The sequence below is a fragment of the Podarcis tiliguerta genome (assembly GCF_965153285.1).
Source record: "Podarcis tiliguerta genome assembly, chromosome: 2".
Classification (NCBI taxonomy): domain Eukaryota; kingdom Metazoa; phylum Chordata; class Lepidosauria; order Squamata; family Lacertidae; genus Podarcis; species Podarcis tiliguerta.
This window is the reverse complement of record NC_139535.1, coordinates 53,504,871-53,518,185: the sequence shown is the minus strand read 5'-3', so window position 1 is coordinate 53,518,185 and position 13,315 is coordinate 53,504,871. Positions and strand designations below refer to the sequence as shown.

The 13,315-nt window shown below is 44.0% G+C and overlaps 1 protein-coding gene across 2 annotated transcripts in view; it reads right to left on the bottom strand.

The window, feature by feature from the left end:
- Window positions 1-1,365: 1,365 nt before the first annotated feature.
- The window catches only part of GNAI2 (G protein subunit alpha i2), a 121,687-nt gene continuing 109,737 nt past the window's right edge, over window positions 1,366-13,315 (bottom strand). The window contains exons 6-9 of one of the 2 annotated variants that reach the window (XM_083429521.1): window positions 7,273-7,402; window positions 6,581-6,734; window positions 3,781-4,006; window positions 1,366-2,543 (exon numbers count right to left, since the gene is read on the bottom strand). In XM_083429521.1, coding sequence (XP_083285647.1) covers window positions 3,816-4,006; window positions 6,581-6,734; window positions 7,273-7,402 — 475 coding nt within the window. In that variant the 3' untranslated portion in view covers window positions 1,366-2,543; window positions 3,781-3,815. Of the gene's footprint in view, window positions 2,544-3,779; window positions 4,007-6,580; window positions 6,735-7,272; window positions 7,403-13,315 lie in introns of those variants that run through there. The other variant, XM_083429522.1, reaches the window with a different exon arrangement.

Genomic DNA, 13,315 nt, shown 5'->3' with positions numbered 1-13,315 from the left:
ATACTTTATCTCTTTCGTTTCTAGGACTTAGAATCATTTATCTATTACTCTTTCTTTAGCTTGGAGTGATCTGTATTTAGTTATTAGTTCTTAGACCCAAAAGTCCATGTGTTTGTGTTAACTACCAACCATTACTCATGAATTAGGATGGCTTCATCCTGGAAGAAGAGATCAAGATCCTCTTTAGCCATCAGCAAAGATATACACAAAATCATGAGGTTGTTTTGAAAACCAAGGGCTATTTTATGTGATCCTAATTCAGCTGCTGGGTCAGTGTACAAAAGTGTATTTTAAAATAGAGTTGTGCTATAAAATAACGTATTTCACACCCATGTTAGTTAAAGCATGATGAATGGGAAAGTACATTAAAAATGGCAATTGTAGTACATTAACTGGAGGCTACAGGAACTGTGCAAAAGGAGGCAGCAACAGCCATGGATTCTGCACAGATCCCAGCCAGTCAATGTTCATAGTTCCTAAACAATGTAATGGCATGTGCAGATTCAGTCAACAGGGAATTCCGCACATTTTCTGATCAGTGTGTTCACCTGGACACTGAACATTTACAGGTCAACATAGATTTATATAACACATTGAACACAACCTGAGGGAGTAGGCTTATTGGCTGCACAATGGACACAATTCCTTTTTCATCTTTCTATTATGTGCACATTTTCCATATCTTAATATGCACAACAGCTGCTTTCCCTGCACATTTGGTCTCTGTGCACACTCCCTGCCCCAACCCCAGCACCACAAAAAAAAAAAAAGATAGTTCCTCATGGTATTTCCAAGCAGAGGTCTCTAATGGGAACCTTGAGAGATGGCTTTCACAGAGTTGCTCAAGTTAGGAAAGGTTCTTCTTTGTTGTCTATCCTATGTCTCTGGCTTCCTCCCAGCCAAGCGAGGAAGCCAGTGTGGTGTATGTAGTCCACACCATGCAGCAAATGGTTATATACATCCCCCACCATAAAGCCCCTAATCAGCTGTGGGGGTGGGGAATGGCAGGTGATCTGCTGCACTGGACACTGCTAGAAAGGCTAGGAGCCCATGTGTTATCTTAAGACTTTACTCATTCACGCTTGTTCTGGGAAGTGCGATTTCCAAGGGTTGTGACTGATCATAAACTTAAACAAAGCCATGTGCCTGAGTTTTATCTAAACTAAACCACTTGCAAACCTTGAAGTGCAGATGATGCCAGACTGATGGAACGCCTATCAGAGCCATGTGCGAAGCCAGCTCTTTGGTGCCATGTTGTGTTTTTCGTGGTCCCGGTTTAAAGCAAAATGGTCTGGCGAAATCCATATGGCAATGCAAAGGTCCTCACTGGTGCGTGCAAGAGAAGCAATGCAGAGTAAACAGGGCTTTCTTTCTACTTTTTATTATTTCAAACCGTGTGAACAATTTGGTAAAACATTGTGATAAAAGCTAGGCTGCGTCTTGACGGTTACTAATGGCCCCGGTGCCCATTGACTGCCCGGCAGGCAGGACCGCTTAACATACAGCAGTGTTTCCTCAACTGATACTACAGTTAGAGCTAAGAAAATACATTAAAATAGACCTGACATTACAGCAACCTCAGGCCCTGGGGTGGGGGCACAAAGGAATGGAAAGAAGTCCTTAGTGGAATCTTAGCCCTTAGGAACCTAATTCTGTGGCCAGGAAGAAAAGGTGTTTTAAACCCTTGGGCGCTGCCCCTTCATAAAAAGCTTGGCCTGGACCACAGCAGAAAGGGAGAAAAGGGCTGGGGGGGAAGAGAAAGGGGGAGTCCATTTTATGCTAATCTAAAACACAATGCACATTGAAGCAAACTAAGAAACAGATGTAAACATACAGACACCCTCAAGGCACAAAATTTACTAGAGAAGATGAGCTCATGTTGGGCAACTCAACTGTTTACTACATGACATTTTAAATAAGGGTTTCTTTTTTTAAAAAAAGGTTTTAAAAAAAATAATAGGTCAACTTTTCCTGCACAAGTTGGCTTCTGGAGGAATGTTTTTTCGTTTTCTTGCCAGTCTGTGCAAATTATGGAGGTAGGAGCTGAGAAGCTTGCTCCATGGCAAGAGCTCCACCTGTTGGAAGGTGAAAAACAAATGGACAGTGGTTTGCTTTGGCAGAGCCAGACAGAGGTTTGCTTGGACCATTTGCCTTTAAAAAAAAAAAGGAAAGGAAAAATCATTAAAAACATGTCCAAAGCCCCTTGACCGGTTACCTTCTGCACTTCAGCTTTAAAAAATAAAAATAAAAATGGACATACATGGAAATGTTACAGCTATGGCAGGCCACCAATCATTGGTGCTTCAGTAAGGCTTTGTGGGCACAGGGATAGGATACAAGCAGCCTGCAAGAGGCACCCGGGACAGCACAGAGCAGGGGAAGCAATGGAAACTGTCCCTCGGACAGGCAGAAACTCCAAAGTCTCATCATTAGGGAAATGAAAAGGAATGGAACAAAAATGTAAGAAGCAGAAGTCATTAAATGGTGCAGTCCTCCCTTCATCAAAACCAGCCTCTTCCTCATATGGAGCAGTTCAAGTAATCCTGCAAAAGGAGAGAGCACAGAAAAGTCAATCAGCTCAAGCTGGCAGAAGAGTGCATTGGCCACAGGCATTGGCAGGACCCCTGGAGCTGCTTTTGGAGTCTGCTGCCTCTGATTTTCTGCACATCTGTCAGAACGGAAGTCAATTATCCGAAGGAGTCGGACAGATATACATTGTTCACTTCAGTGGCCATGATGGACCCAAGCGACATTCAGGTTGTACCACATGTGCAACCACTGATTCAGTACCTCCCCAGTCTGTGAGCTAAATGTTAGTTTGTAATATACCCAGAAAAAGAAGGCTTCATCCATCATTTCTTAAACACATAAGACGACCCTGGTGGACCAGGCCACTTATTATTCATTAAATTTGTACCGTATTTTTTGCTCTATAAGACTCACTTTTTCCCTCCTAAAAAGTAAGGGGAAATGTGTATGCATCTTGTGGAGCGAATGCAGGCTGTGCAGCTATCCCAGAAGCCAGAACAGCAAGAGGGATTGCTGCTTTCACTGTGCAGCGATCCCTCTTGCTGTTCTGGCTTCTGAGATTCAGAATTTTTTTTTCTTGTTTTCCTCCTCCAAAAACTAGGTGCGTCTTATAGAGCGAAAAATATGGTATATTGCCTATCATCAGAGGATCACAGGGCCGTTTACAATATAAAAACACAATAACAAATAAAAAGAATACTCCCGCCTCCCCAAGTTTAAAAGGCCAGAGATAGTTTAATACAAGGCCAAAGGCCTGGGAGCTAATCTCTGATGGACCATCTTCCTGAGCCTGGAATTATGTCAAGGGGCCCAGATGCATTTCAAGATTGGTTCAGAGCAGTTTAACAAGTTGATCCCCATCAGATTCTGAAGAGCTTCATCTCCACTGGGGCTGAAGGGAGCCCACATGAAAACAAAGTTAGCATTTCTCTCCTCCAGCAAGCCAAGCCCTCCAGCTCCCATCAGCTCAAGTTCACAGGGCATCAATGACTCTGCTTCATCTTTCTGCAATGGCAAAACCACTCCTCTGCCCCTTCGCCCTGCCAGCTCTCAGTGCCCATCCACCTTTGGCATCTCAAACAGTCGCTCCTGCTACTACCTTTGAGACACAGCCACATACAATGGTGCATTAAGATGAACAGAGATGTCACAGAATTGACAGCCATGTCTTGCTCACACATTTATTTTCCTGGGAAGAAACAGAAGTGCATGCCCTTTCGGGCACATGGATGAGTGTGTGCAATGCCTCACCTTCCTGTGTTCCTCAGTAGATGCCGCCTGGAGAGCTAGAAGAGCCCACAGTCCTTCAGGTTATTTTTGATGATGACATCAGTGACAGCATCGAAGACAAACTGCACGTTCTTGGTATCAGTGGCACAGGTGAAGTGGGTGTAGATCTCCTTGGTGTCCTTCCTCTTGTTCAGGTCCTCAAACTTGCTCTGGATGTAGCCAGCAGCTTCATCATACTTGTTGGCCCCTAAGGAAGAGGAGGAGGGAAAGAGAATGAGAGAGAGACCCACAGAATGATATCAGGACAGGACTAGGTGCACTAACTCAATGTAGATTTCTGCCCCCGAAATGACACCCATGGAATCAGACGCTGGTAGTTCAGAAAAGCAATGCATTAACTCCTGCTCTAGTCCTTAAAGAGGCCAACATATGCTGCTAACAATACTGGGAACAATCATGATACCTACAGCTTGAGCTTATTTTAATCCATGAGCAGTTTATAGTAGAAATGTGGTGTGGCAGAGTTGAAGACTCTGGCCCGGAAAAAGCTCTGATTTCCTCATCTGCCTAGTACTGAGTAATAACTGAATGAATTTACAGCAAAACTGACTAAATAAATTCAAAGGGAAATACACCGACTGACTGGCTCCTCCTCATAAAACTCAAGAGCCACACAGCTTAGTCATACCAGGAAGCTGCTATGCTGACACAAGCAATTGCAATAGAGCGGTGCATTTTGGGGGGGGTGGGGGGTGTTCATGTCACTTTGCAAAACAATCAGTTTCACACTTTCCAAAGCAATATGAGAACTGAAACACAGCCATCCTTTGAAATTCGTATTTATCTGAATTTTGTGGTGCGGTTCTCAAACCATAGTTGACAAAAATGCAAAAAAAAAAAAAAAAAAAAAAGCATTAGGATGAATTTGTGAGGACAACAACAACAACAATTATTTATACCCCACCCATCTGGCTGGGTTTCCCCAGCATGGTTATTAGTAAAAATTGCTTTGCAATAATGTGCACCTTAGTCAAAACTGCATATAAAATGTATTTATTAGGAGAAATTAGAACTAAAATGCTATTGAATTTTCACGAGGGTTTTTTTTTTTTTTTTTAATTGCAAGATTGGAAACATGAGAAACAGACAGAACTGTGAAATTGTCAAGTTCTTCCATCCCTAGCTGTGCTTTACATACCATGCCTCTCTGGTCAGGAGGAGGCTTAAAAACTGAGAAAAGAAAAAGGAGGGGAAGAGATCCTTCCCTGCAGATTCCCGAAGAAGGGAATAGGGGGATAGGATTGGGAAGGTGAAAAGCAAGCTTAGTAGTTGCATGGGATGGGAAAAGAAGCTCTAGGGGCTGATGTGGGGGGAATGGAAGAGGATGGCAAGCAGAGTGAGCAGGGGTGCAACATGTTACTTAAATTTGTCAGAGAAGCTGCCTTGGCCTTGTTCCTTTACTCACTTTCCCTACACCCTGCAGCTGATGAGCTTATCAGCAAAAGAAAATTCCACACTTCCTGCTGTGCACAACAAGCACAAAAGCAGTGTTGAATACCTCCCTTTTCCACTGCCAAAGTCTTATAACTGGGCCCTTGACACCCAGCACTTACCATTCACTCATTAGCTACAGCCACACTTGTTGAGCAAAATGCAGACTGGTGGTCTTCTGAATTTCATTTCCTCCTGGGTCTATCCAGAAGGCCATGCCCTTCCTTTCTACTGTTCTAAAGACACAGGGCTTGTGCAGTCACTGAATTGCTCCACTCCCTTGCAAGAAAAATCTAATTATCACAGGAACTTCATTCAACTGGGAGTCTTGTGGCACTCTGAAGACTAACATATTTATAGTAGCAAACCTGTACATGCCACGGTAAATATTACAATTTTTAAGGTGTTACCTCTTCCCTTTCTGTTTGTGGTTACTTTTCAGGATCTGAACTGTATAAATGACAAGGTCTTCATGCACAAGTTTACACAGGTCCACACGCAACTGCCCCCTAGCTTACAGAAATAGAAATGTTCCCCTGGAATCAAAGCATGTGTATTTATAATACGACTTATATGTTGTTGAAAAGAGACCAGAGTGTACAATAAAGCAATAGGGAAACTGCCCCACATTTCCCATGTGAAAACTTGGCTGCCTATATTCACCCTTACGTGCCTGATCCCTTATATATTACAAAATGTTTGCTCTGATCAAATGTGCAATTTACCTGGTTCCCACATTATTTCCATCATAATCCTCTGTTTCTAAAAGTGGAAGTTTTGTCAGAATTTGGCAAAAGTGTGCATTGCCTACATTTCACATTATGTTATATGCATGGAAATCGACACACAGCTTTCATAGGCATCTGTAGATGGAAACTTTATTCTTAACCACCTTTTGAATAGGTCTTGCCCATCTTTGAATTGTAGTTTTCTCGGCAGTGAGTCTCTGCAAGTTTCAGGGCATAAATTACCCTTCCAGGGTTGCATTTCAAATCTTTTCAGACTCAGCAGCATGGTGTGATGGAAGTGGTAGTCCAACAACATCTGAAAGGCCACAGGCTCCCCATCCCTGACCTAGAAGAATCCTATAATAAATTTGGTCTGTGCACCACCTTCCACTAGATTTTAGTTCAAAACTAAACTGGGAGTGATACAGAAAGGGAGATGGTAGGGCACAAGGGGCAGGGGGGGGTTGTGAGACAGAAACTTGCTCCTCGCCTGCCACTAACGCCAATCCAAGGACAGAGTTCCCAAACCAAAGAGTACAGGAGTAATTAAGGACATGTGGGATTTGAAGTTAATTTCTCAAATAAAAAATGGCGCCACATACCTGTGTACTCCGGGAAGCAGATGGCCAAGGGGCTGTGGATGATCTTCTCCTCAAAGAGATCCTTCTTGTTGAGGAAGAGGATGATGGATGTGTCTGTGAACCACTTGTTGTTGCAGATGCTGTCAAACAGCTTCATGCTCTCGTGCATCCGATTCTGTCAAGGCAACAAATATGCTGAGCCAAGAAGTGTGCTTAGAGGAAGAAGGGGGAAGGGCAAAGGAGCTGAAGGCTTAAGAGTACCGTATTTTTCGCTCCATAAGACACACTTTCCCCCTCCTAAAAAGTAAGGGGAAATGTGTATGCGTCTTATGGAGCGAATGCAGGCGGGAGGCTCTGCTCAGCTCGAGGCTTTTCCCCAAGGAGGGAGAAGGGCAGCCCATCAGTCCCTTCTGCCTCCTCGTGGAAAAGCCCCCACGGGCTCCACGGGCTCTTTAAAGGGAGCACGGTCCTTGGGGGCTTTTCCCAGAAGCTGCGCAGCGATCCCTCTTGCTGTTCTGGCTTCTGGGATTCAGAATATTTTTTTTCTTGTTTTCCTCCTCCAAAAACTAGGTGCGTCTTATGGTCTGGTACATCTTATAAGAGCGAAAAATATGGTATATGGAAGTCTAAGAAAACAAAATTGCGCGATTTCTGTCCCAAAGAGCAAGCATGGCGCCTTGAAGGCTTTATTGCAAACATGAATATTTCCTTACCATCTCCTCATCTTCAGCCAGAACCAAGTCATATGCGCTAAGAGCAACACAGAAGATAATGGCAGTCACTCCTTCAAAGCAGTGGATCCACTTCTTTCTCTCGGACCTCTGTCCTCCCACATCAAACATCCTGTGAGGAAAAAAACCCCACAATGTTACTGAGGTCTGAAATGACAGAAATTACGGCAACATCATATTGCTGGAAACCAAAAGAAAAGATGGGCTTAACCAAACCTGGAAACTAAGTAGAACTTTGAAGCAGTCACTGAGTCTGGTTCCTTACTGTCACAATGGGAAAATGTGGAGATTTAAGTCTGCAAGATGGCTTGGAGGGCAAACCTCCCTGCCTCCTGAATGCTGCAAATATGAGTATACTGAGTAGCAGACTGCTGCCCAGGCCCGATTCCCTCAGACAAACATTCCTGGACTTTCCCTTCCTTGTATGAAATGTAAAGAAAGAAGGAAACTTCTTGCATCTCTCAGAGCCATCTGCTGCATGGTTAAGAAGTACATCTTTCTTCTGTTTGGAAGCTGGAGCCCAATTGCTAAGTGTCTGAAAGGGAGTCACACCAACGGACTTGGTGAATGCACTATTCTCAGCATCAACAAAGCGACTCACAGCATAGCCAAAGCCAGTGGCACTAAGGAACACACACAATGAACTCAATGGGTAATAACACAACCATGATGACGCTGGATAAGGATTTCTGTACAACCAGTTCAGCACAAGGCAATGCTCTTCCCTAATCCAAGTAATAGGCACTGAGGCTGGTTCTACATGTGATATTCTAGAGTGGAACCTTGGTTCTCGAACTTAATCCGTTCTGGGAGTCCGTTCGACTCCAAAACTGTTGGCTTCCGATTGGCTACAGGAACTTCCTGCACTCAATCAGATGCTTGGCTTCCGAAAAACTTTCCCAAACCATAACACTTACTTCCAGGTTTGCAGTGTTCAGAAGCCGATTTGTTTGGGAGCCAAGCCAAGCCATTATTATTATTATTATTATTATTACTACTACTACTACTACTACTACTACTACCACCACCACCACCACCACTGTATTAAACTTATGGCTGACATACAAAAATGGTGATCACTGATCCTCCCTCTTCTGTCCTTATTAATGTCTACAATATGTTGCCTATCGTGTGAGTGGGGAAACATAGCACTACCGCATCAGGATAGGAGGTTGTCTGTCAAGTTACTGAGGATAAATGACATGCACAGTTGCTGCGTTCAACGACATTTATGTGCTTCATGGGTTGTGTCTTCCTGCCCTGAAGCACAGAGAAAACTACTTTTGTGGTTTCAGAAGAGCCATAGCTCCCAAGAAAAATTGTTCCTGGAAGGTAGCCACAAACAGTTCCCCAGCATTAAGAGTTTAGAGTATATCAGGCCAAAGAGGTTAGTTAGTGAGAGGAGACAGCCATTGCCTGACACTTGCCACTAATTTACTCCAAGCAGTTAACATCAAAAACATTGCAACAAAAAAATCAAACTGTACAAGAAAACCAAAGCAAGAGTTGAAAAGTAGTGAACCCAACCAGACACACTAATCTCAGCAGAAACTCAAATACACAATATACAGAAAGGCGAGGAGCAACAGAATCCTCTAAGTCCAGCTTAAAGGGACAGGTTTTAGACCAACGTTTGAAAACATGAGCATTATGGCTTGGGCTAGGATGGTCCCATGACTGAAAAGGCCTTGCTCCTAGAGGAAATCTGTTCAACCCCATGCATTTTAGACTATATACACATTATCTTGGTTGGAATTCATAGTAAGGCAGCAAAAAGGAAAACAATGCTAATATAACACTGCATATGAGTGAGATACTTTCTCTAATGTCATTCCCCTGAGAATTTACCCTGGTATCACTAGGAGAGAACATGAGCATTAGTCACTGCCTGGCAGTGGTAGTCAAGAATTTCCTGAAGTACACTCTGGATTCAGATTGTTATCTTGCAGCCTCAATTTGCAGACAGATGGAAGGAGAAAAATGATTCTGCCTGTGCTGGAAGAGCTAAAACGTGTGTGGGCTGCAACGCAGTGGGACAGGACTGTAAACTAAGGCATACTTTCTGCTTTGGGGGACGTGGGGTAGATGGGGGGGAGAAGAACATCTGATCTGGCTAATGGAGCCGTAAGTCATTTGAAGGCCCATGCAGTGCATAATAATCAGTTAGCTGCCCAGCAGGACCTGAGCACGGCCATTAGTGGTACTTAGAAACTGCTCTAAAACACCAGGTGATTTCCCAACAAAGGCCATGTGAAGGCATCGTCATGTTCCAAAAATTACTAATAAATGCAGCTAAAACATGGCCACTGCATCTACCAACATAAATCATTGTGAATCCTAGGAGAAGCCAAACTACCATGGATACCTATAGAAGAGCTCAAGGGAGAATGGAAATGGGAAATAGGTTCAGGATGAATGAACAATCAGGTGCCATAGAATAGGAAAGAGCCACATGCCACTCACTCACACCAGTCCAGGCCCCAGAAAGGAACACGAGGGCCCTGCAACAAAACGTTGCAGCGTGGAGTGCTGCTCCCATTTACTTTTCCAGTAAGCCAACCCTGCTTTCCTCTGCTATGCTCCATCCCATTTCCCCTCCCTCTGGCTTTCCTCCCCCTCTAACCCCATCAACAAGCATTTTGGGGCAACTGAGCACACAAAACCCTCGACTTTACATACAAAGATGTATATAAGTGTAATAAAATAAATAAATAAAAAAAATCTTCCTTGTTTTTAGAGACAGAAATGGAAAAGCTGTTCCTCTAGCCCCGGAACCAGTGTACAGTGGTACCTTGGTTTACAAACGTAATCCGTTCTGGAAGTCCGTTCTTAAACCAAGGCATGCTTTCCCATAGCAGTAGGGGACTCAATTTACAAATGGAACACACTCAACAGGAAACGGAACATGTTCTTATTCCTAGGCAAAGTTCACAAAGCAGAACACCTACTTCCGGGTTTGCAGCGTTCCTAACTCAAGATGTTCATAAACTAAGCTGTTCTTAAACCAAGGTACCACTGTACTTAGTTTTCTTCTAGCTACTTCTACCCCACTGTCTGCTCTGGCCTGGGATAAGGCTGTTCTTCCCCCATGCCCCCCCCCTCAGATTGTTCTCTTCAAGTTCTTTAGATTTGAACAGTGGCTTCCCAACTCATTTCTGAGCGCCATGCTACATTGCTGTTTATGCAGCCGTAAATCTATAAAGCCAAGGTAAAGTTTAACTCTAAACAAACGCTTTTCTGAAAACATCCAGAACCTGTAACTTGGGGAGCTACAGCAAAGGAGACTGCCTGAAAACCAAAGAGATCCATGGAAATTTGTCACACTAGATTGGAGGACCCAATTTCAGGATTGAATTCTGCCTGGTGGTTGAAGGAGGACTGCACATCTTCAATCTGCATGTTTTATTTGGCCTGCACAATCTTGTGGGTAACACAGTTATGTATTTGCTGGGAACAAGACAAGACTCTGAAACTTCATGGTAAATGATTAAACTATATTTTCTAAGCCTTCTGCTACGCTGCTGACATACAATGATAGCTCAGAACTAAGGGCTACTGAACAGGCCCCTTTTCCCAAACATTTGAGATGTTGCAGAGGCTGGTGTGGTGGGCTGGGTGTTGGGACTCTGACCCTTTGGGGACACACTCATAGGTTGAAATCTGCACTTGGCTCATTGGGTGACCTTGGGCCAAAACACTCTTAGCCTAGCCTACCTCACAAGGGGCAAAGAAAGCGAGTGTGTAGGTGTGAGCACACTGCCTTGTGCTCCTTGAAAGAAGGGCAAGATAAAAATGCTGTTAGAACATAAATAGGATTCGAGCACTACTAAGTACACACTTTGCAGAGAGATTATTTCTCAGTGCTGGAAAAACACATTCAAAGTGGCCCTATGAGTTGGCAGGGAAGCCGTGCTATGGGAGAGCTCTCCCCCCGCCGCCCTTTCTGGGGGGATTCTTTGCAGAGTTCTAGGCCTGGCTTGCTGCCAGCCTTCCACACAAGGGCTGTGGAGACAGGCTGCCAACACGGGGGGCAGGCTGAGCCCTGGGCTGGACAATGAGAGGAAACAGAGTGGGAATTCCATCCCAAGGAAAAGTGGAGACAGGAAACCGACGTGACATGTAAACAAACTCTGCCCTTCCACCCCCAGAAAAAGGCACGCCTCAGCAGCTCAATGAAAAGCTGGGCCACATTCTCAGGTGCTAAGGAACATACTACAGAACTTGCTTCATTGAGAAATGGGAGTTGGAAACCCAAGCCTGCGCTTGCACAAGGAAGAAAAAAAGGCTAAGATTAGTCCCGGAACATAGTGAAGGGCTATATAAAATTTAACAAGAGGGCTCATCAAGATGCATTTTTAGTTATGCATTGTCAATATGCATTTGGGAAAGAGATCTGGATGACATTATAACCAAGAGGGAGATATTCCTTCTAAATTTCAGCAAACCACTATGAGGAAACTCTTAAGTATTGCTATGACGATGTAATAATATTTATACATGAGAGCTCCCCTTTCCCTCCAATTCCAGTCATTAACTTCAGCAACCAATAAATTCCTTGTGGCATAAACAGCTAACACAGAGATATGTGGACCTGGGGGCTAGTAAAAATGCCCGTGGGCTAATCATTTTTGGAGTAGCTTGCAAGGTTGCTTTCTAATGCAGTCCACACTTTCTAATACTTCTGTATGATGATGCAGCAGCCTCAAGACATTCCCAGATGAGGACGGGAAGTTCAGGAAGGAAAGGCAACCCTCACACTGGCCAGGCTGGAGGGATGGGAAGCCACAATCCTTTTCTGACCTACGACAACAGGGCCCCTAAGAACTCAAGAGCACAAGAAGACCACCTCCAATGAACATAACAAACAGGCGTATCGGCATACGGAAGAAACAACTGCTGTGTTTATTCTCCTTTCACTACATGAACCAAAATTTCCTTTATTTTTAAGCCTAGTATAGTTAGGCATTCATACAAACCATTCACTCTTAGCTTATTGAGCTACACTGGCTGACGTATATTTCTGTCACGGACAAAGTAGACGGAATGAAAAATGCAGCCTCTCTCCTCTCCCCTCCCCTCCCCAAAGTCATTAAGTCATTAGCGGCAGCTAGAGGGGAAAGAAGGGGCACAAACTCTATTGGAAATCATATAAATTGAGTTCCACATGCAACTGTGCTAAGGAAAATGATTGGAAATATCTTATTTGGCTTGAAGGCAGACTACCCTCTGGAGAACAATGACCCAGAAAGAACCATGTTACTGAAAATCCAATATACTGAGATTGGAGCTTTTTATTACAGCAAATGCTGGGCTCTAAGGGCAGCAGGGTGCTTCACACTTGCCTCCACTCCGGTTCTCAGAGCATTCATATCACTGGGGCACCTGCCTCTTGCGCCAAGAGAAACAGAACCACTTCGCTTAAGTAAGAGAATTTGGCTGCGATGGGAAGCTTAAGCCAGTCTGGTTTACTGCACACTTGAGTTGCCTGATGCTCCACTAGAGTAACATGGTTACGTCATAAACAAAAAGGTAGCCACATTAACTTACATGTGTCATCATCCCATGCTAGGGAGCAAGGCTGTGACCCTCCTAATACAGTCTAAGCACATGGGAGGAGGAATACTATATACCTGCAAGTGAAGGTGGTACTACCACTCTCAAACAGTATGCTGCCCCAATGAAGGGAGAAGTCTAGAAGTATTTTAAACACTAGAAGCACTTGCTATTTCTCAGCAACAGTGCTGTTATATTCAGGTGCTCACTGGGCCCCTGCCCTGCTAGTCAGTGGTGAGATAAGAGCACATACTTGGTCAAATGAATGACAGCGATGGAGAAACTTGGTGTCTGAATACTGCTATGCAAATCAATGTATACCAGCGTTTGACTAAGACACTTCAATTGCACTTAAGGGGAAGCCAAGGTTCTTGTCTTGAGAAACAATATTGTATAAACAGCTCCATCGCTCCCAATTTGCTATTCCCTGGTGCAAATGGGCAAAACAACTGGAATGGGGAGTGTTTAGTGT